This window comes from Pristiophorus japonicus, chromosome 3, assembly GCF_044704955.1.
Source record: "Pristiophorus japonicus isolate sPriJap1 chromosome 3, sPriJap1.hap1, whole genome shotgun sequence".
Classification (NCBI taxonomy): Eukaryota; Metazoa; Chordata; class Chondrichthyes; family Pristiophoridae; genus Pristiophorus; species Pristiophorus japonicus.
The window spans coordinates 79,102,523-79,126,347 of record NC_091979.1 but is presented as its reverse complement, the minus strand read 5'-3'; the positions used below and the strand labels follow the sequence as shown (position 1 = coordinate 79,126,347).

The 23,825-nt window shown below is 46.6% G+C and overlaps 1 protein-coding gene across 1 annotated transcript in view; it reads left to right on the top strand.

Moving 5' to 3' along the window:
- The window catches only part of parp9 (poly(ADP-ribose) polymerase family member 9), a 123,593-nt gene extending 103,775 nt beyond the window's left edge, over positions 1 to 19,818 (top strand). Inside the window, exons 10-11 of the mRNA XM_070873614.1 lie at positions 15,810 to 15,984; positions 19,529 to 19,818. Coding sequence (XP_070729715.1) covers positions 15,810 to 15,984; positions 19,529 to 19,818 — 465 coding nt within the window. The remainder of the gene's footprint in view (positions 1 to 15,809; positions 15,985 to 19,528) is intronic.
- The last annotated feature ends 4,007 nt before the right edge of the window (positions 19,819 to 23,825 follow it).

The following is a 23,825-nucleotide window of genomic DNA, read 5'->3' as shown; positions in this document are numbered from 1 at the left end:
TGGCCATGACCCCAGACTGAGCGGAGCTTCCTTTGGGGCATTGCTTAACTGCATGCATGCATGACTCTAAGTGTGAGTCAATGCCAGGTCCCAAACATGCGCCCTGGCGATGGCCTTCATCATGACAATACCAGGATGTGTACTATATAACTCCCATACAAACCTCGCCCTGCCTTTCTTGGGCATTACAGTACCCCATGATTACCCCATAGTAAACAGTCAGACTGGATGGAAAGCTCATCTTTGCGACGGCTGTACGGTTTGGTTTCTTCACCCATTTCCTTGGGGATGATCGACCAGTCCCCGTTAAGAACAGAATAGGGTCGGATCCTGGCTGATCCAGGTCTTAACTTGTTGAGCAGTGACAGGCAACCCTTCACTCTCAAAGGCATCCATGACCATGAGTAGTTCTGTGGGCCTTGGTGTTTCCACCTCCGGTGTGGGCAACGGTAACTGGCTCAATGCATTAGCGCAATTGTCAGTGCCTGGTCTATGGCATAATCATAGGCAGATAATGTCAGCGCCCATCTCTGGATGGGACGACGTGTTGGTATTGATATCTTTATGTTCCGAGTACAACGATATAAGCGGCTTGTGATCGGTTTCCAGCTCGAAGCGAAGCCCAAGCAGGTACTGGTGCATTTTTTTAAACCCCATAAACACATGCTAAAGCCTCTTTCTCTAACATGCCATAGGCTCTTTCCACCTTGGATTAGCTTTGAGACGCATATGCAACTGGTTGTAGTTTGCCTGACTCATTGGCTTGCTGGAGTACTCAGCCGACCCCATAGAACGATGCATCACAGGTCAAAACTAGACACATAGGTCATATAGTACCAGTAGCTTGTGGGAACACGACAGATTTCTAGCCTTATCAAAGGCTCTGTCTTGAAGTTCACCCCACACCCAGTCGTCTCCTTTCCTGAGCAGCTTGTGCAAAGGCTCTAATACTGTGCTCAATTTGGGTAAGAAGTTACTGAAGTAGTTGAGAAGACCCAGGAACGAACGCAGCTCCGTCACATTCTGGGGCCTGGGCGCATTTTTGATGGCCTCTGTTTTTGCGTCTGTAGGCCTGATTCCATCTGCAGCAATCTTTCGTCCAAGGAATTCGACCTCTGGTACCATGAAAACGCACTTCGAACGTTTCAGCCTGAGTCCCACTTTGTCCAGACGACGCAGAACCTCTTCCAGATTGCACAGGTGCTCGGTGGTGTCACGACCTGTGACTAGGATGTCGTCTTGGAATATCACGGTCCTGGGGACGGCTTTCAATAGACCCTCCATGTTTCTCTGACATATGGCTGCCGACGAACGAATGCCTAAAGGGCACTTGTAAATAAACAGTCCTTTGTGCGTGTTGATGCACGTAAGTTTCTTTGATGATTCAACCAGTTCCTGTGTCATGTAAGCCGATGTTAGATCTAATTTGGTGAATGATTTTCCCCCGGCTAGCATTGCAAACAGATCATCAGCTTTTGATAGCAGGTACTGATCTTGCTTGAAACTCAGTTGATCGTCACCTTGTAGTCTCCACAAATCCTGACCATGCCGTCGCTCTTTAACACCGGAACAATGGGACTGGCCCATTCATTAAATTCGACCAGTGAGATGACCCCCTCACGTTGTAGCCTGTCCAATTCGAGCTCGACCTTTTCTCTCATCATGTGTGGGACCGCCCTGGCTTTGTGATGGATGGGCCTTGCATCTGGGCCGAGGTGAATCTGCACCTTGGCTCCCTTGAAGCTGCCAATTCCCGGTTCAAACAGTGAGGGAAATTTGCTCAGCACCTCAACACACAAATCATCATCTGCTGATGACAAAGCTTTGATATTGTACCATTTCCATTTTATTTTCTTGAGTCAACTCCTGCCAAATAACGATGGACCGTTGCCCAGGATAATCCATAATGATAGATCATGATCTGCTCCCTCATACGACACTCTTACTGCTGCACTACTGATCACTGGTATGATCTCTTTGGTACAGGTACGCAACTTCGAATTTATCGGACTCAGCTTGGGTCTCTCTCCCTTGGTCTCCCACAGCTTTTCGAAAGTCCTCTGGCTCATTATCGATTGACTCGCACCCGTGTCTAATTCCATGGATACCAGAACGCCTTTTAATTTTACCTCCATCATTATCGGTTGGCTTTTTGTTAGTAATTTTACCTCCATCATTATCGGTTGGCTCTTTGTTAGGAATGCATGTACGCTATACACTTCCTTCTCAGAGCTCTCAAATGCCTCGGGCCGCATCGCCAGATCCACGCTGAATTGATCATCATCCACGTGGTGGACACGTCCACTAAAGATGCCCCGTCTCCGCACATCCTCTGCATACATACTGCTTGAAGCGGCACTGATGGGGTCGGTGATTGCCCCCACAACGCCAACACGTTGAGCTCGGATTTGCACCCGATGGCGGGATTTAAGCGGCTCCCGTTCTCGCATACGCTGTCGACTAGGTCCTCGATGGCGAACTTTGAGCGGCTCCCGGTCTTGTAGATGCAGTCGAGTAGGCCCTGCCATGTACAGCTCTGCCGGCCGTCGATACAATTTTGTACACAGTACTTGCCGTGGAGTTCCTGTTTTGTCGCGATATCTCCTTTGTGCTTTTCTGCGTGGACATGCAAGCCTGAGCGATGGTGATGACCTTGCTGAGGTCCGGCGTATCTGCAGCCAGCAGCTTACTTAAAATCGCCTCGTGGTTGACCCCGATCATGAAAAAGTCATGCAGCATGTCTTCCAACGCAGGCCCAAATTTGCAAGGCCCTGCAAGACGTCTCAAGTCAGCAACAAATGGCATTACGTCCTGGCCTTCTGGATGAACGTGCATATAGAAGCAATATCTGGATATGAGGATTCCTTCCATGGGTTTAAGGTGTTCCCGAACTAGTTCTTTGTAATCCTTTTCTATAGGAAGAGTGGGTGAAGCAGATTCTTGATGAGTGCATAGATCGTGGGGCCACAAACGGTGAGAAGAACTGCCCTGCACTTCTCTGCTTCCTTGTCTTTGTTTAGGCTATTTGCCATGAAATACTCGTCAAGACAATCCATGAAATCTCCCCAACCCTCTCCGTCATTGAATCTCTCGAGAATTCCAACAGCACTTGATCGTGCTGTGCTTGCCATACTTTTGTGTGGGTTCGTATTTGCCTCATCACCAGTTGTAGTGTATGAAATGATACAATGAACTCCGTACTGTGAGCCAGTGACCAGGTGTAACCTGGTCAGTCTTTAATGGCTTCCAGAAGTGAAGATACAAAGGCGAAGTTCAGCTTATATACCGGGCCCAGTATGAGTGTACCTATGACCCCAGGACCTCTGACGGTAGTGCCCCTAGTATACATTATAATGACCTTTGAGGTTCTGCTTTTTAATTTGGACCCCAACTTCTCAAAATCCTCATTCCTAATTCTGCTATGTCGTTGGTTCCTACGTGGACCACGACAACCGGATCCTCCCTTTCCCACTCCAAGTTCTTCTCCAGCCTTGAGGAGATGTCTTTAACCCTGGCACTGGGCAGGCAACACAACCTTCGAAACTCCCGGTTGCGGCTGCAGAAAACAGTATCTATCCCTTCGACTGTACTGCCCCTACCACAACTACATTCCCTTATGGGGATGTTGCTGGGATTGCCATTGAGGCTAATACATCAGGGGGACCAGCAGCAGAACCACAGACCTGCAGAGGGTCAAAGAAGACGGCGAAGGAGGGAAGGGCACTAGAGGCCATACAGGATATGGGTCTTCTGGAACAGAATGTAATTCCTGAAGATGACAGAGGAGCAGTGTATGAGGAGGCTCCGCTTCAGCAGGCAGGCAATCACTGTTGCAGCAGAAATTGGAGCCAAACACCAGAGCACACACTGCATTGCCTATGGCTGTAAAAGTAACTGTTACACCCATTCCAGGCTGCAGCAGCTTGCATCATTAACATTAGTAATTTGCTGCCCATACAGTCATCAGGCAGATCACAGATGCCATTTTGCAAGGAGAGTGCAATACCTTCTCCAAAGAGGCTGCCGATCAGGAAAAAGTGCATTCAGATTTGCCCACATTGCTGGATTTCGCCAGGTGCAGGGCATAATTAACTTCACACATGTTGCTCTGCACTCTTTCCTTCAAGAACCAGCCATGTTTTATAACTAAAAGAGGTTTCTCTCCCTGAACATGTCATGATCATAGGCGGTCCCTTGAACGAGGATGACTTGCTTTCACAAGAGTTCACAGATGTTTCAATGAAGGACCCGATGTTCCAGTCCTGAACTCCAATTGAAGGGGTGGAAGATGCTTGTACGTGGATTTTTTTTAATGTGTGGTGACCGTTGCATATCAGCCACCACATGGGCTTGACAGAGCTAGGCCTTTATCCAGTGGCAAGGGTTAACCTGGACGACTGGAGACCTGCTATGCTGCACGGACCTAGTGCACACACATATGCAGTGTGGGCTGGCACCTGCTGCCCCATGGCCCTTGGCTCTTCTGGGCCCTATACTCTCATTTGCCGCATCTCCGCCACAATCTCTCGCTGCTCCTCCGCCACAAACATTCGCCGCACCTCCGCCACGATCCCTCATTGCTCCTCCGCCACAAAACACTCGCCGCACCTCCACACCAAACATTCGCCAGACCTCTGCCACGATCATCCACCAAATCTCAGCCACAATCCCTCATCGCTCCTCTGTCTCGATCATTCGCCACACCTCTGCTGCTCTGCTTTACAAGGGCTCCGCTGAGGCTCCTGCCTACGCTCCAAACAGCAACCTGGGTCATGATGATATCACCCAATCGTCCACCTTGAAGCCATTGCACACTTGGAGCAGCTCGCACTGGAAGTTGTAGTAGTATGCCGCTCTAGCTCTTATATTTCCTTACCTGCGGAGGTGTTCTCTCGCAGGTCGGAGAGGCCAGTACCACACTACACAGAGCAGTCCTGGTCTATATTGCTCAATACTACACCACACAGTGCAGTCCTGGTCTCTCTGGCTCAGTACCCCACCACGCAGAGCAGTCCTGGTCTATATCGCTCAGTACCACACCACGTAGTGCAGTCCTGGTCTATATCACTCAGTACCACACCACGTAGTGCAGTCCTGGTCTATATCGCTCAGTACCACACCACGTAGTGCAGTCCTGGTCTATATCGCTCAGTACCACACCACGTAGTGCAGTCCTGGTCTATATCGCTCAGTACCACACCACGCAGAGCAGTCCTGGTCTATATCGCTCAGTACCACACCACGCAGAGCAGTCCTGGTCTATATCGCTCAGTACCACACCACGTAGTGCAGTCCTGGTCTATATCGCTCAGTACCACACCACGTAGTGCAGTCCTGGTCTATATCGCTCAGTACCACACCACGTAGTGCAGTCCTGGTCTATATCGCTCAGTACCACACCACGCAGAGCAGTCCTAGTCTATATCGCTCAGTACCACACAACGTAGTGCAGTCCTGGTCTATATCGCTCAGTACCACACCACGCAGAGCAGTCCTGGTCTATATAGAAACATAGAAAATAGGTGCAGGAGTAGGCCATTCGGCCCTTCGAGCCTGCACCACCATTCAATATGATCATGGCTGATCATGCAACTTCAGTACCCCATTCCTGCTTTCTCTCCTTACCCCTTGATCACTTTAGCTGTAAGGGCCATATCTAACTCCCTTTTGAATATATATAATGAACTGGCCTCAACAACTTTCTCTGGTAGAGAATTCTGTGGTAGAGAATATGGCTCAGTATCACAACACACAGTCCAGTCCTGGTATCTCTGGCTCAGTACCAGACCTGGTTGTGCATTTATTAACTGAGCCATCAGCATTGAATAGCTAGAATTTATTCTTCAGAGTGAAACATGAGATAGGATTTGAATGGAGCAAATTTTCTTTCAGGAATGAATTAAAAAAAAAAATTGCTTCTGTAAAAATATGACTTGTGTTAATACATGCATTTCTGTGATTCATACGAACCCTTATTGGGCTGAATTTCAACAATCAAACAGAAACAGCTAACTGGTGTGTGATCACAGGAAGCGGATAATGCAGGTTGGTGCCCAATGTCCTGGCACGAGTCACGATGCGTCCATACTCATTTGCCTGTCTTCCATCCAGTGGGTGTCAGGCTAGCTCCTTGGGAATAAAGGGTATCCACTCGACACCTAGCTCGTGAACCCGTTCCACCATCTTCCCCCACTGCTGCCAAGTAGCTTGTCTGGAAACCTTTGTGCCGTCTGATGGGAAGGGGACGTGCTCCTCCTGCTACCACCTCCACCAATGCCTCCAAAGCAGTGTCCGAGAGCTGAGGGGCCCGTTGCAGCTTATTTTGCCTCCCATTGTGAAAAACCTTCAGTGACCTCTTTTAAGAGGTGCATAGAAACATAGAAATTAGGTGCAGGAGCATGCCATTCGGCCCCTCGAGCCTGCACCGCCATTCAATAAGATCGTGGCTGATCATTCAACCTCAGTACCCCACTCCTGCTTTCTCTCCATACCCCTTGATCCCTTTGGCCATAAGGGCCACATCTAACTCCTTTTTGAATATATCTAAAGAACTGGCCTCAACAACTTTCTGCGGTAGAGAATTCCACAGGTTAACCACTCTGAGTGAAGATGTTTCTCCTCATCTCGGTCCTAACTGGCTTACCCCTCATTCTTAGACTGTGACCCCTGGTTCTGGATCTCCCCAGCAACGGGAACATTCTTCCTGCCTCTAACCTGTCCAATCCCATCAGAATTTTATATGTTTCTATATGAGATATCCTCTCATTCTTCTAAACTCCAGTGGATACAAGCCCAGTTGATCCAGTCTCTCCTCATATGTCAGTCGTGCCATTCCGGGAATCAATCTGGTGAACCATCGGTGTACTCCCTCAATAGCAAGAATGTCCTTCCTCAGATTAGGAGAACAAAACTGAACACAATATTCCAGGTGAGGCCTCACCAAGGCCCTGTATAACTGCAGTAAGACCTCCCTGCTCCTATACTCAAATCCCCTAGCTATGAAGGCCAACATGCCATTTGCTGCCTTCACAGCCTGCTGTACCTGCATGCCAAACTTCAATGACTGATGTACCATGACACCCAGGTCCCGTTGCACCTCCCCTTTTCCTAATCTGTCACCATTCAGATAATATTCTGTCTTCTTGTTTTTGCCCTCAAAGTGGATAACCACACATTTATCCACATTATACTGCATCTGCCATGCATTTGCCCACTCACCTAACGTGTCTAAGTCGCCCTGCAACCTCTAAGCATCCTCCTCAAAGCTCACACCGCCACCCAGCTTAATGTCATCTGCAAACTTGGAGATATTACATTCAATTCCTTCATCTAAATCATTGATGTATATTGTAAATAGCTGGGGTCCCAGCACTGAACCCTGAGGCACGCCACTGGTCACTGCCTGCCATTCTGAAAAGGACCCGTTTATTCCGACTCTGTGCTTCCTGTCTGCCAACCAGTTCTCTATCCACGTCTATACATTACCCCCAATACCATGAGCTTTAATTTTGCATATTTATCTCTTGTGTGGGACCTTGTCAAAAGCCTTTTGAAAGTCCAAATATACCACATTCACTGGTTCTCGCTTGTCCACTCTACTAGTTACATCCTCAAAACATTCTAGAAGGTTTGTCAAGCATGATTTTCCTTTCATAAATCCATGCTGACTTGGACTGATCCTGTCACTGCTTTCCAAATATGCTGCTATTTCACCTTTAATCATTGATTCCAACATTTTCCCCACCACCGATGTCAGGATAACCGGCCTATAATTCCCTGTTTTCTCTCTCCCTCCTTTTTTAAAAAGTGGTGTTACATTAGCTACTCTCCAGTCTATAGGAACTGGTCCAGAGTCAATAGAATGTTGGCAAATGATCACCAATGCATCCACTATTTCTAGGGCCACTTCCTTAACTACTCTGGGATGCAGCCTATCAGGCTCTGGAGATTTATCGGCCTTCAATCCCATCAATTTCCCTAACACAATTTCCTGACTAATAAGGATTTCCTTCAGTTCCTCCTTTTTTGCTCGACCCTCGAACCCCTAGTATTTCCGGAAGGTTATTTGTGTCTTCCTTAGTGAAGACAGATCCAAATTTGTTCAATTGGTCTGCCATTTCTTTGTTCCCCATTATAAATTCACCTGATTCTGACTGCAAAGGGCTTGCGTTGGTCTTCACTAATCTTTTTCTCTTCACATATCTATAGAAGCTTTTGCAGTCAGATTTTATGTTCCCGGCAAGCTTCCTCTCATACTCTATTTCCCCCCTCCTAATTAGACCCTTTGTCCTCCTCCGCTGAATTTTAAATTTCTCCCAGTCCTCAGGTTTGCTGCTTTTTCTGGCCAATTTATATGCCTCTTCCTTGGATTAACACTATCCCTAATTTCCCTTGTTAGCCACGGTTGAGCCACTTTCCCCGTTTTATTTTTACTCCAGACAGGGATATACAATTGTTGAAGTTCATCCATGTGATCTATAAATGTCTACTATTGCCTATCCACTGTCAACCCTTTAAGTATCTTTTGCCAGTCTATCCTAGCCAATTCACGTCTCATACCATCAAAGTTACCTTTCCTTAAGTTCAGGACCCCAGTCTCTGAATTAACACTGTCACTCTCCATCTTAATAAAGAATTCTACCATATTATGGTCACTCTTCCCCAGGGGGCCTCGCACAACAAGATTGCTAATTAGTCCTCTCTCATTACACAACACCCAGTCTAGGATGGCCAGCTCTCTAGTTGGTTCCTCGATATATTGGTCCAGAAAGCCATCCCTAATACACTCCAGGAAATCCTCCACCACATTGCTACCAGCTTGGTTAGCCCAATATATATGTAGATTAAAGTCGCCCATGATAACTGCTGTACCTTTATTGCACTTATCCCTAATTTCTTGTTTGATGCCATCCCCAACCTCACTACTACTGTTTGGTGGTCTGTACACAACTCCTGTCATGTATGTAACCATCATGCAACGGTAATCTTCATGTAACTGTAACCTTCATGCAACTCCTGTACACTGTACGTATACCCTAGAAATGCACACCATGACCACAGGGGGTGAACTTGTGGGAGACACTCCTCACCTGGGTTTCCAGGTATAAAAGGGGAGGTCCCACCCAGGGCCAGCACTCCTTGGTCCTGGGAATAAAGGTTAAGGTCACGTAGTGACTGTGTCTGCAGTACATGCCTCGTGTGAGTTTGTAGTACGGTGCAGGGACACCACATTTGGCGACGAGGAACGGGAATCACCGAACCACAAGGATGGCCACCGGTAGCACAGGGGAACGTTACTGTGTGGGTGAGGACTGGGACGACTTCGTGGAACGACTCCAGCAGAGCTTTGTCACAAAGGACTGGCTGGGAGCGACAGCGGCTGACAAGCGGAGGGCACATCTACTGACCAGCTGCGGACCACAGTCGTATGCGCTGATGAAAGACCTGCTCGCACCCCAAAAGCCAGTGGACAAGTCCTTTGAAGGGCTCAGCCAGCTGATCAGTGAGCATCTCAAGCCGGTGAGTAGCGTACACATGGCCCGGCACTGGTTCTACACACACCGGCGTCGGGAGGGACAATACATCTCGGACTTTGTTGTGGACCTGCGCTGCTTGGCCAGTCTCTGTAAGTTCACAGATGCCTGCAGGGGGGAGATGTTAAGGGACTTTTTTATTAAGGGCATTAATCATGCCGGGATTTTCAGGAAGCTCATAGAGGCCAAGGACTTGACTTTAGAAGGGGCGGCGTTGATAGCTCAGACCTTCATGGCAGGGGAAGAGGAGACCAAGCTAATTTACGCGCGCATCCCAATGTGGCGATGGACCAGGGAGTTAACATTGTGAACGCGGCTAGGGACCCCGCAGGCAGGCAAGGGCATTTCGAAACTGCCCAGGCAGCAACAGACTCTAGGGTGGGCCCGCAACAGGGACAATGGAAAGGGGATCGGCAATTCATGCCATCACGAGGAACAATGCGTCCCGCGATGGGACCATTAACACCCACCATCAGAGTGCTTAGAAACAACCAAATGGGCAATCAGAGAGGAATGCCTGGTAACAGTCCATTTGTTAACAACAATCTCAGCTCATGCTGGAGATGCGGGGATAGACATACTGTGAAAAGCTGCAGGTTCCAGCAATATACCTGTAGGATTTGTAACGTCAGTGGACACTTGGCCAGGATGTGCAAAAAGGCTGTGGCGAGGCTAATCTGTGATACAGTGGAACCAGACGAGGGGTCTGCAATGCAGAATGATGCCTGGGGAAAAGGCATGGATGCTGAAGTTCAGCGGGTTCATGTGGCTGACGTCCACAGCTCATACACTAAAACGCCACCCATGATGATGAAAGTTTTATTGAATGGCATGGAGCTGGATGCGGGAATTAGCCAGTCACTTATGAGCGCCCAACAATTTGAGAGACTATGGCCACACAGATCTAGCAGACCCAAACTGGAACGCATTGACATGCAGCTACGACCGTACACCAAAGAGATCATCCCAGTGCTAGGCAATGCAAACTTGGTGGCAACACATAATGGCTCACAGAACTGGCTGCCAGTCTGGATCGTCCCGCGAAATGGCCCCACGCTCTTGGGGAGGAGTTGGCTAGCCGAGATGAATTGGAAATGGGGAGATGTGCACGCCATTTCATCTGTGGAGCGAAGTTCATGCTCACAGGTCCTACAAAAATTCGGGTCACTGTCTCAAACCAGTGTCGGAACGTTCAAGGGCACTAAAGTAGTGATACGCATCACTCCGGACGCCAGACCAGTGCACCACAAAGCCAGAGCGGTGCCGTATGTGATGCATGAGAAAATTGAAAGTGAATTGGACAGGCTGCTCAGCGAGGGCATAATTTCGGCCATTGAATTCAGTGACTGGGCAAGTCCCATCGTTCCTATCATCAAAGCAGATGGCTCGGTTAGGATTTGTGGCGACTACAAAGCCACCATCAACCGAGTGCCGCTGCAAGACCAATACCCGCTCCCGAGAGCGGAGGACCTTTTTGCCACGCTGGCAGGTGGCAAGCTGTTCACAAAGCTGGACTTCACTTCGGCCTACATGTCTCAGGAACTGGCTGAAGAATCCAAGCTTCTGACCACCATCACGACGCACAAGGGATTATTTATCTACAACAGGTGTCCGTTTGGCATTCGTTCGGCAGCAGCTATCTTTCAGCGGAACATGGAAAGCTTGCTCAAATCCATTCCTGGAACAATCGTATTCCAAGACGACATCCTTATAACGGGTCGAGACACCAAGGAACACCTCCACAATCTGGAGGAGGTGCTACGCCGACTGGACCGGGTAGGCTTGCGGCTAAAAAAGGCCAAGTGTGTGTTTTTGGCCCCAGAGGTCGAGTTTTTGGGCAGGAGGGTTGCCGCAGACGGGATCCGACCCACTGAATCAAAAACGGAGGTGATCTGCCGGGCGCCCAGGCCCGGCAACACGTTGGAGTTGCGATCATTCCTGGGACTTTTGAACTATTTCGGAAACTTTCTGCCGAACTTAAGCACATTGTTGGAGCCGTTACACATGCTCCTGTGTAAAGGTTGTGAATGGCTTTGGGGGGACTGTCAAGAACGGGCTTTCAATAAGGTGAGGAACCTGCTTGTTCTAACAAACTGTTGACTTTGCATGACCCCTGTAAAAAACTGGTTTTAACGTGCGATGCGTCGTCCTACGGGATTGGGTGTGTATTGCAGCAGGGTAATGACGACGGCCGACTCCAACTGATGGCTTATGCCTCCAGATCACTCTCCCAGGCAGAGCGTGGATACGGCATGGTTGAAAAGGAAGCACTCGCTTGTGTTTACAGTGTGAAAAATATGCACCAGTACCTTTTTGGTAGATGGTTCGAGCTAGAGATGGACTACAAGCCGTTAACATCCCTGTTGTCCAACAGCAAGGCTGTCAATGCCAATGCGTCAGCTCGCATACAGTGATGGGCTTTCACGCTGGCTGCGTATGACTACACCATACGGCACCGGCCAGGCACCGAAAATTGCGCTGATGCACTCAGCAAGCTCTCACTGGCCACCACCGAGGGGCAGCGGAGCAAAGCACTGAGATGGTCATGGCCGTTGAGGCTTTTGACACCGCAGGCTCCCCCATCACAGCCCGCCAGATTAAAATCTGGACCAACAGAGGCCCCCTCCTATCCATGATAAAGATATGTGTCCTGACTGGAGATTGGGCGCCCGCACACAGGGCGTGCCCCGAGGAGGTCAGACCGTTTCAGATACGGATGGATGAGCTCTCCATCCAAGCCGACTGCCTGCTAGGGGCAGCCGGGTAGTCATGCCCCAGAAAGGCATGGAAGCATTCATCCGGGAACTCCACAGTGAGCACCCTGGCATTGTGTTAATGAAGGCCATTGCCCGGTCACATGTATGGTGACCGGGGATTGATTCAGACCTGGAACACTGGGTTCGCAGGTGCACGACGTGTGCCCAGCTGGGCAATGCCCCCAGGGAGGTCCCACTCAGCCCGTGGCCCTGGCTCACCAGACCATGGTCACATATTCACGTAGACTATGAGGGCCCGTTCATGGGGAAAATGTTCCTGATCGTTGTTGAAGCACATTCGAAATGGATCCAGTGCATCATATTAAACTCGTGCACGACATCTATTACCGTGGAGAGTCTGTGTACGGTTTTCGTGACCCACGGCTTACCGGACATCCTGGTCAGCGACAATGGCCTGTGCTTCACCAGCCATGAATTTCAGGAGTTTATGTCGGGCAATGGTATCAAACACGTCCGGACAGCACCGTTCAAGCCAGCTTCCAATGGCCAGGTGGAACGTGCAGTCCAAGTCATAAAACAGGGCATGCTACGCATCCAAGGACCTCCCTTCAGTACCGCCTATCGCGCCTCTTGCTGGCCTACAGGTCCCGCCCGCACTCGCTCACGGGAGTCCCGCCAGCGGAACTCCTCATGAAATGCACGCTTAAAGCACGGCTGCTCCTCATTCACCCAGCCCTGGCAGACATTGTTGAGGGCAAGCGCCAGTCCCAAACCGAGTTCCATGATCGAAATTCAAAGGGGAGGTGTATAGAAATGGATGACCCGGTATTTGTTCTTAACCACGCTTTGGGACCCAAGTGGCTTGAGGGCACAGTAATTGGCAAAGAAGGGAATAGGGTCATAGTGATCAGACTAAACAATGGGCAGATATGCCACAAACACTTGGACCAAGTAAAGAAAAGGTTCAGCATAGACACGGAGGAATCTGAAGAAGAGCATGAGATGTCACCCACACCACTGCCAGTGGATGAGCAATGAGGAAAATCCACAGCATGCACAGTCTCTGCGGCTAGCCCTACAGGCCGGAATCACCTCAGGTGACAGAGACGCATGCCGAGGCTCAGCCACCAGAGCCACAACTTTGGCGTTCCACGAGAGAGCGTCGACCACCTGACAGACTTAACCTTTGACACAAAAAGATGCAATGGTAATCTTCATGTAACTGTAACGTTCATGCAACTCCTGTACACTGTACTAATACCCTAGAAATGCACACCTTGACCACAGGGGGTGAACTTGTGGGAGACACTCCTCACCTGGGTTTCCAGGTATAAAAGGGGAGGTCCCATCCAGAGCCACCACTCCTTGGTCCTGGGAATAAAGGTTAATATCATGTAGTGACTGTGTCTACAGTACATGCCTCGTGTGAGTTTGTAGTACGGTGCAGGAACACAACTCCCACTAGCGTTTTCTGCCCTTTAGTATTCCGCATCTCTACCCATACAGAGTCCACATCATCCAAGCTAATGTCCTTTCTTACTATTGCGTTAATTTCCTCTTTAACCAGCAACGCTACCCCAACTTCTTTTCCTTTCTGTCTATCCTTCCTGAATGTTGAATACTCCTGGATGTTGAGTTCCCAGCCTTGGTCACCCTGGAGCCATGTCTCCGTAATCCCAATTATATCATAATCGTTAATAGCTGCCTGCGCAGTTAATTCATCCACCTTATTATGAATACTCCTCGCATTGAGGCACAGAGCCTTCAGGCTTGTCTTTTTAACACTCTTTGTCCCTTTAGAATTTTGCTGTAATGTGGCTCTTTTTGATTTTTGCCTTGGGTTTCTCTGTCCTCCACTTTTACTATTCTCCTTGCTATCTTTTGCTTCTGCCCCCATTTTATTTCCCTCTGTCTCCCTGCATAGGTTCCCACCCCCCTGCCATATTAGTTTAACCCCTCCCCAACAGCACTAGCAAACACTCCCCCTAGGATATTGGTTCCAGTCCTGCCCAAGTACAGACCGTCCGGTTTGTATTGGTCCCACCTCCCCCAGAACTGGTTCCAATGTCCCAGGAATTTAAATCCCTCCCTCTTGCACCACTCCTCAAGCCACGTATTCATCTTAGCTGTCCTGCTATTTCTACTCTGACTAGCACGTGGCACTGGTAGATTACTACTTTTGAGGTCCAACTTTTTAATTTAACTCCGAGCTCCCTAAATTCAGCTTGTAGGACTTCATCCCGCTTTTTACCTATATCGATGGTACCTATATGCATCGCGACAACTGGCTGTTCACCCTCCCCCTCCAGAATGCCCTGCAGCCGCTCCGAGACATCCTTTAAGTGCAGTCTGCCTTTAAGTAGCATCAGAGACATATAATTTCCCCGCTCCCTATTAGGCAAGCTCCTAATCAATAGCGTTGCCAATCAATAGCGCTAGTAGTGCTGGCAGCTCACCTTTAGTGTCATGAGCTCCTTACTAATTTTGGTTCCTAGTTGTGTCCACGTGATTAGGTGCACATTTCCTGCACAGCACCAATTCTAGGCTCAAAAATGGGCCCAGACAAATTTCTACTCTATTAACTTTTATTTGGGCTATTGCTGCTTGGGATGGAAGCGGGGAGAATATGTATTTTGAAATTATTTTGATCATCTGGTTCCGAGAAGCTCAGTCATTTGTAATTTATAGAAGCATAGCTTACAGCTGAGAGTACTGAATCAGTGTCATGGTTTCTCAGCCATGAAATTAACTTTGTTAGATGACTAAAACTAATTAAAGTCCGATTGAGATGCATGGATATAAAATGTATTTTCAGTATAAAGGTTAATAATGATGCTGGTGCTTCCACATAGAAAGCGAGTGATGAAAGCAGGAAAAAATACTGCCACAGTAGTCATGTGATGCTACTCCACACTCGTATATAAAACCACATTCTAGTAATATACCTCTGTATGCTTCCTTCCATTGTTGGCAACAGTTATCTTTATTCACATACCGGGGTAGATTATTTTTAAATACAAAGTTGGTTTGTTCAATTTTAATAATTGCCAATTGTTTAGAAACTAGGAATAATTTCTGGAAGCTTTTTTAGAGCGAGCCTCAAGTTTTCTTATCCGTCTCTGAACCAGTTTTTATTATTCTTGAGTTCAATTATTATGACTTGCATTGGCTGAAACATTCTCTGATCGGATCCTTGACTTTGATTGATACCAACTCTGAGATTCAAGAGTTTATACATCTTATGGTTGATTCTTACTGGTAACTGATTTTATTGGGATGCAACTCATATGTTAAGCTTGTGTTTCACTTTATTATATTAACTTGATCTCCTTGCTGGCACTTCCATCAAAAGAAACTTGGTAAATTCTCAGAATGAGACAGTATTTACAATAGGGATAGTGAGAGTCCATGTAACATGACATTGCACTGCCCCAATGATTTCTCTTGTTTTGAATTTGTATGTGGAAGTTGAGCTATATTTAGAGAATGAAGAAGGCCATTCTTATAATAGATAAAATAATGTTCCAGATGTTTTAATAAAAGTATTGCTCCAATACAGATTGAAAAAATACAGAACCCTGTTTTGTGGACTTGCCATTTACGTCATAAAGAGATGAATGAAACAATGATAAAAGATGAGAGCCAGATTGCTATCCTGTATTATAGAGTTCCAGACTATTTCTGCAACTTTGTCTGTAGAATTGGATTTCAGGAAATGTATTCACAAGAACATGGTAAGTATTTTTAATTCTGTCATAAAATACTTAATAAAATCCTGTAATATAGTCCTCTAGTACTGTAATTATTTTTCACTAAATACCTGCTCCAAAACTTAGTTTTGTTTTAACAGTCTGTCCTGTTATGAGTTTTTGGAGAGTGAGTTATTTCCTACTATTCCATTTTACTGGTCTCCCATGATAATAAGAACATAAGAACATTTGAATTAGGAACAGGAGTAGGCCATCTAGCGCCTCGAGCCTGCTCCGCCATTCAACAAGATCATGGCTGATCTGGCCACTTACCCGCCCGCTCCCCATAACCCTTAATTCCCTTATTGGTTAAAAATCTATCTATCTGTGATTTGAATACATTCAATGAGCTAGCCTCAACTGCTTCCTTGGGCAGAGAATTCCACAGATTCACAACCCTCTGGGAGAAGAAATTCCTTCTCAACTCGGTTTTAAATTGGCTTCCCCGTATTTTGAGGCTGTGGCCCTAGTTCTAGTCTCCCCGACCAGTGGAAACAACCTCTCTGCCTCTATCTTGTCTCATAAGGGATGGTTTTCGAGACCAATATGTCGAGGAACCAACATGTCGAGGAACCAACTAGGGGTGAGGCCATCTTAGACTGGGTGTTGTGTAATGAGAGAGGATTAATTAGCAATCTCGTTGTGCGAGGCCCCTTGGGGAAGAGTGACCATAATATGGTGGAATTCTGCATTAGGATGGAGAATGAAACAGTTAATTCAGAGACCATGGTCCAGAATTTAAAAAAGGGTAACTTTGAAGGTATGAGACGTGAATTGGCTAGGATAGATTGGCGAATGATACTTAAGGGGTTGACTGTGGATGGGCAATGGCAGACATTTAGAGACCGCATGGATGAACTACAACAATTGTACATTCATGTCTGGCGTAAAAATAAAAAAGGGAAGGTGGCTCAACCGTGGCTATCAAGGGAAATCAGGGATAGTATTAAAGCCAAGGAAGTGGCATACAAATTGGCCAGAAATAGCAGTGAACCCGGGGACTGGGAGAAATTTAGATCTCAGCAGAGGAGGACAAAGGGTTTGATTAGGGCAGGGAAAATGGAGTACAAGAAGAAGCTTGCAGGGAACATTAAGACGGATTGCAAAAGTTTCTATAGATATGTAAAGAGAAAAAGTTTAGTAAAGACAAACATAGGTCCCCTGCAGTCAGAATCAGGGGAAGTCATAACGGGGAACAAAGAAATGGCAGACCAATTGAACAAGTACTTTGGTTCGGTATTCACTGAGGAGGACACAAACAACCTTCCGGATATAAAATGGGTCAGAGGGTCTAGTAAGGAGGAGGAACTGAGGGAAATCCTTATTAGTCGGGAAATTGTGTTGGGAAAATTGATGGGATTGAAGGCCGATAAATCCCCAGGACGTGATGGACTGCATCCCAGAGTACTTAAGGAGGTGGGTGGCCTTGGAAATAGCGGATGCATTGACAGTCATTTTCCAACATTCCATTGACTCTGGATCAGTTCCTATCGAGTGGAGGGTAGCCAATGTAACCCCACTTTTTAAAAAAGGAGGGAGAGAGAAAACAGGGAATTATAGACCGGTCAGCCTGACCTCAGTAGTGGGTAAAATGATGGAATCAATTATTAAGGATGTCATAGCAGCGCATTTGGAAAGAGGTGACATGATAGGTCCAAGTCAGCATGGATTTGTGAAAGGGAAATCATGCTTGACAAATCTTCTGGAATTTTTTGAGGATGTTTCCAGTAGAGTGGACAAGGGAGAACCAGTTGATGTAGTATATTTGGACTTTCAGAAGGCTTTCGACAAGGTCCCACACAAGAGATTAATGTGCAAAGTTAAAGCACATGGGATTGGGGGTAGTGTGCTGACATGGATTGAGAACTGGTTGTCAGACAGGAAGCAAAGAGTAGGAGTAAATGGGTACTTTTCAGAATGGCAGGCAGTGACTAGTGGGGTACCGCAAGATTCTGTGCTGGGGCCCCAGCTGTTTACAATGTACATTAATGATTTAGATGAGGGGATTAAAATGTAGTATCTCCAAATTTGCGGATGACACTAAGTTGGGTGGCAGTGTGAGCTGCGAGGAGGATGCTATGAGGCTGCAGAGTGACTTGGATAGGTTAGGTGAGTGGGCAAATGCATGGCAAATGAAGTATAATGTGGATAAATGTGAGGTTATCCACTTTGGTGGTCAAAATAGAGAGACAGACTATTATCTGAATGGTGACAGATTAGGAAAAGGGGAGGTGCAACGAGACCTGGGTGTCATGGTACATCAGTCATTGAAGGTTGGCATGCAGGTACAGCAGGCGGTTAAGAAAGCAAATGGCATGTTGGTCTTCATAGCGAGGGGATTTGGAGGTGTGGGGCAGGGAGGTGTTACTACAGTTGTACAGGGCCTTGGGTGAGGCCACACCTGGAGTATTGTGTACAGTTTTGATCTCCTAACTTGAGGAAGGACATTCTTGCTATTGAGGGAGTGCAGCGAAGGTTCACCAGACTGATTCCCAGGATGGCGGGACTGACCTATGAAGAAAGACTGGATCAACTGGGCTTGTATTCACTGGAGTTCAGAAGAATGAGAGGGGACCTCATAGAAACGTTTAAAATTCTGATGGGTTCAGACAGGTTAGATGCAGGAAGAATGTTCCCAATTTTGGGGAAGTCCAGAACCAGGGGTCACAGTCTAAAGATAAGGGGTAGGCCATTTAGGACCGAGATGAGGAGAAACTTCTTCACCCAGAGAGTGGTGAACCTGTGGAATTCTCTAGCACAGAAAGTTGTTGAGGCCAATTCACTAAATATATTCAAAAAGGAGTTCGATGAAGTCCTTACTACTAGGGGGATCAAGAGGTATGACAAGAAAGCAGGAATGGGGTACTGAAGTTGCATGTTCAGCCATGAACTCATTGAATGGCGGTGCAGGCTAGAAGGGCCGAATGGCCTACCCTGCACCAATTTTCTATGTTTCTATGTCTATTCCTTTCATTATTTTAAATGTTTCTATAAGATCACCCCTCATCCTTCTGAACTCCAACGAGTAACGACCCAGTCTACTCAATCTATCATCATAAGGTAACCCCCTCATCTCCGGAATCAACCTAGTGAATCGTCTCTGTACCCCCTCCAAAGCTAGTATATCCTTCCTTAAGTAAGGTGACCAAAACTGCACGCAGTACTCCAGGTGCGGCCTCACCAATACCCTGTACAGTTGCAGCAGGACCTCCCTGCTTTTGTACTCCATCCCTCTCGCAATGAAGGCCAACATTCCATTCGCCTTCCTGATCAAGAGGGCAGGCTGTTTCCTCCTTTGTTTCTCTGAATGTTTCTTTATAACTATCCATTAAAAGATATGCGAGAGCAGCTAGTTTTGTCCTGCTAGAAGCACACTTTTAATTGAAGAATGATATGGGTCAAAGTTGTCGATGCAATCCTTACCCGACTGGTCTATCCTTTGGGTGGAAAGGATACAACGGAAAGTAAACAGCCCTGTGATGGGGATGAAAAATTTCAATTCATTTATATCTTCTTTTAAATTTTATAGAGCAGGAGTATGGTGATGGGATGTACTTCAGGAGTGAAGTGAAACAACTGATGAACAGAATCAATAATGTTGGGGAAATAATTCACATCTTTGAAGCTGAAGTTTTTATTGGCAACTGTAACAAAGAATGCTCATCAAATATTTTTCTTCAAGATGACGGTTGTGATTGTTATGAGTACATTGATAACACTGTGGCTAATGCACATCCATCCAAAACTTATGTTATTTTTAACAGTGCTCAAGCTTATCCAAAGTATCTTATTGCATGCAGAAGGGTGATATACATGTGAATTACCTGTTAAATTGGGTAATTGAAAAATCATACAGTACTGTACCTGTCAATTGCAGCTCTAACTAGCATAAACAAGTTCAACATTAACATCTGTGGCTGTCAATCTGTGCATTACAATTCCTCTAATGTGGGGGCAGGGGGTACAGGGCATTGCAAGTTTACATCAGGACAGTGATGATTCCTGTTCCTATTTAAAACTGTTGCTTAACTTAAAAAGTAAATTCTCAGCTAAAACTCAAGTGGGAAGTCCTGAGTATGCAATAGTTTTTGCCAAATCTAGAATTCCTGCCCAAAGTACATAACAGAGAATCTGCTCCCAGAACAAAGCAATAGCTGCAGATGGTAATCAGGACAGCATCGATCAGTGCATCAGCAGGAGAGCATGAGCCTCTGGATGAGCAGAAATTATCTCCAATTGAATACTGGGAAGACCAAAGCCATTGTTTTCGGACCCCGCCACAAACTTCATTCCCGAGCCACTGACTCCATCCCTCTCCCCAACTTCTGTCTGACGCTAAACCAGACTGTTCGCAACCTTGGTGTCACACTTGACCCTGAAATGAGCTGTCGACCACATATCTGCAGCATAACTAAGACAGCCTATTTCCACTTCCGTAACATCATCCGTCTCCGCCCTTGCCTCTGCTCATCCGCTGCTGAAACCCTTATCCATGCCTTTGTTACCTCTGGACTTGACTATTCCACGTACTCCTGGCTGGCGACTCACATTCTACCCTACGTAAACTAGAGTTGATCCCAAACTCAAGTGCCCGTGTCCTAACTCGCATCAAATCCTGCTCACCCATCACGCCTATGCTCGTTGATCTATATTGGCTTCCGGTTAAGCAACGCCTTGATTTTTAAATTCTCATCCTTATTTTCAAATTCCTCCACGGCCTTGCCCCTCCCTATCTCTGTAATCTCCTCTAACCCCCCACGGAGATATCTGCGCTCCTCTAATTCTACTCTCTTGAGCATCCCTGATTATAATTGCTCAACCATTGGTGGCTGTGCCTTCTGTTGCCTAGGCCCCAAGCTCTGGAACTCCCTGCCTAAACCTCTCCTCTTCTCTACCTCTCTTTCCTCCTTCAAGGCACTCCCTAAAACATACTTTTTTGACCAAGCTTTTGGTCACCTACACTAATTTCTACTTATACAGCTCGGTGTCAATTTTTAAAATCTCATAATACTCCTGTGAAGCGCCTTGGAACATTTCACTACATTAAAGGCACTATATAAATACATGTTGTTGTTTTATCCTTCTCGGTAATAAGGGACAAAGGGGAGGGAGGTTATATTTAAATAAACTTGATGAATTGCTACAGTGCATCATGTAGACCATACACACTGCAGCCACAATGTGCTACTGAGCCTTGCACTAATCAAGTGAACTACTGTCCAGAATGGTGTTCAACTATTTTAGTTGTGCAGTTTAAATAAATGCCCCCTGCAAGGGGGCCACACTCCAAAATAATTTTTTTTTTCCAGTGCCCCTTTTTGGGTGGGGGGGTGGGTCAGAATGGTGTTCAGATTCTAGAGTGTTGTTGTAGCTGCATCCAGATAAGTCTCTTGTTTGAGATGGTGATTACCTGACATTTGTGTAACATAAATTTGTCAAGCCTGCATGTTAACCAGGTCCTGCTATAGACTGTCATGGGCTGTTACATCTTCCTTCACATAGGAGTGACTCCAGCCACTGGAAGATTTTCCCTTTGACTTGTTTTGCTAGTGCTCCTTGGTGCTATTTCAGTAAAATGCTGCCTCGCTGACGAGGGCAGCTACTCTCACCTTACCTCTGGCATTCAGTTCTTGCATCCTGTCTGGATTAAGGTTGCGATAGGATGTGGAGTTGATTGGTTCAGGTCCATTAATGGGCAACTTGTGTACAATAGGCAGGAGTGCATTGTACCATTCTCTGCCTGATTCCTGGCAGCTGCCATGATGTCCTATTCATCCATCCCATTGCACTCTTCATGCTTGGCAGGGGAACTCCATTACAATCAGACCCATGGGTCAATTGGAAACTTCATCGAGCAGACTTTTGGAATTCTCAAGCAATGATTTAAATACCTGATCAGGGATCGTGGCTTCCTGCAACAGAGCCCGGAAAGATTATGCTGCATAATTTTGGAGATAACACATGGGGGTAGAAATTCAGCTTGGGTGGAAGTACAAAACAGGCAAAGCAAATCGGCTTCGGACTTGTCATAGGCTGTTTCATTATTGGAGGAGTTGTGAATGGAGCTAAGCACTGTGGAATCATCAACACAAACATCCCTATTCCCGTTACAATTACGGAGAGAAGCTCACACTCTGCCTGATTTTCTTTTCCATGGAAAAAATAATAGTGTGGAGTACAAAAGCGGGCTGCCAATTTGCTGGAGCCCTTTTTGTGTGGCCGTTCGAGACATTTCTACTGCATGGAGTCACCATTGGAGGAAAGCCTTCAGCATGATGAGACAGAATGCTGCTGACATGGAAGATGGCAAAGAGGTCAGAGTCATTTTGGTACAGAAAGAGGCCATTCGGCCCATCGAGACCATGTCGGCTCTCTGTAGAGCAATCCAGTCAGTCCCATTCCCCGTAGCCCTGCCACTTGTCTTCCCATTCTGCCAGCCTGTATGTCCTGTTGTAGTTGATTGGTATCACCTTCAGTATTTGCCACACCTCCAAGTTTGGTATCATCAGCACATTTTGAAATTTTACTCTGTATTCCAATATCCAAGTCATTTATATATATCAAAAAACGCAGTGGGCCTAGCATTGACCCCTGGGAAACAGCACTATCTATCATCCTCCATTCTGAAAAACAACCCTTCACCATGACTCACTGTTTTCTGTCCTTAAGCCAATTTCTTATACCAAGCTGACACTGACCCCCCATTCCATGAGCCTCAATTTTGTTAACCAGCCTTTCAGGTGGTACTTTTCAAATGCCTTCCTAAAATCCATGTAGACAACATCCACTGCATTCCCTTTATCAACCCTCCGTTACATCATTTCTATGGGTATTATTGTGAGCCAGCATGTAGATAGGCATTAAGAATTTGCAGGGCTCCCAGAGGTTACTGTGCAGGAGTTAGAGGAGAAGCCATTGTTGGAAATATGCTGGTTGCACAAGGGCAGTCTCACTGAGATGGATTACAGAGGACCGTCAGTGGAGGAAAATGGTGTGATTGGCCACGTTGAAAGCAGAAAGAACATTTAACGATAAAGCACCAAGGTCACTGTTATAGAGGATATGGCTTCAACCAAAGTGGAAACCAGATTGAAGGGATTTGAACAGGGAGTTGGAGGGGAGGTGAGCACAGCTGTGAAATAACAACATATTCCAGAAATTTGGACAAAAAGGAGAGGTTAGATAATTATGTAGTAGTTTGTAATGTTATAGGTGGATGTTTCAAATGTGGGCTTCTTGATGAGTGGGATGGTTTTCAAAGGAAAAGGGGTAATGCCTGAAGTCAGGCAAAATAGTTAAATAATCAGGAGTTGGATATGGAGGGGATTAAGGGGGCAGGAGGTGCATCCCATAGAAGAGATGAGTTTAGAGAGTGATGGTGAGGAAACAGGTTAGAAGTTGCAAACTAATGAGGTGTCCAGGTTAAGATGAGGGGTTGGGGGATGGCTGGCAGTGGTGGGGGATGGGGAGGGAGAAAGAGCTTAGAAGTAGGAATGCAAGACAGCCACAGGGGTGGCCTCAGTTCTTGAGGCAAATAAATACATTAGGTAGAGTCCACAAGGACAAGGCCTATGGAATATAATAAATTGAATAGTGATAAATGTATTATCAGTGCAATATACTTTTTCAAATTTTTACTTAATTTCTCAGCAATTTGGGCACACAATCTACCAGCTTTGAAAACCACAGGAAAATGAAAATCTCTATACAAAAATCATCATCATCATAGGCAGTCCCTCAGAATCAAGGAAGACTTGCTTCCACTCTTAAAATGAGTCCTTAGGTGGATGAACAGTCCAATATGAGAGCCACAGTCCCTGCCACAG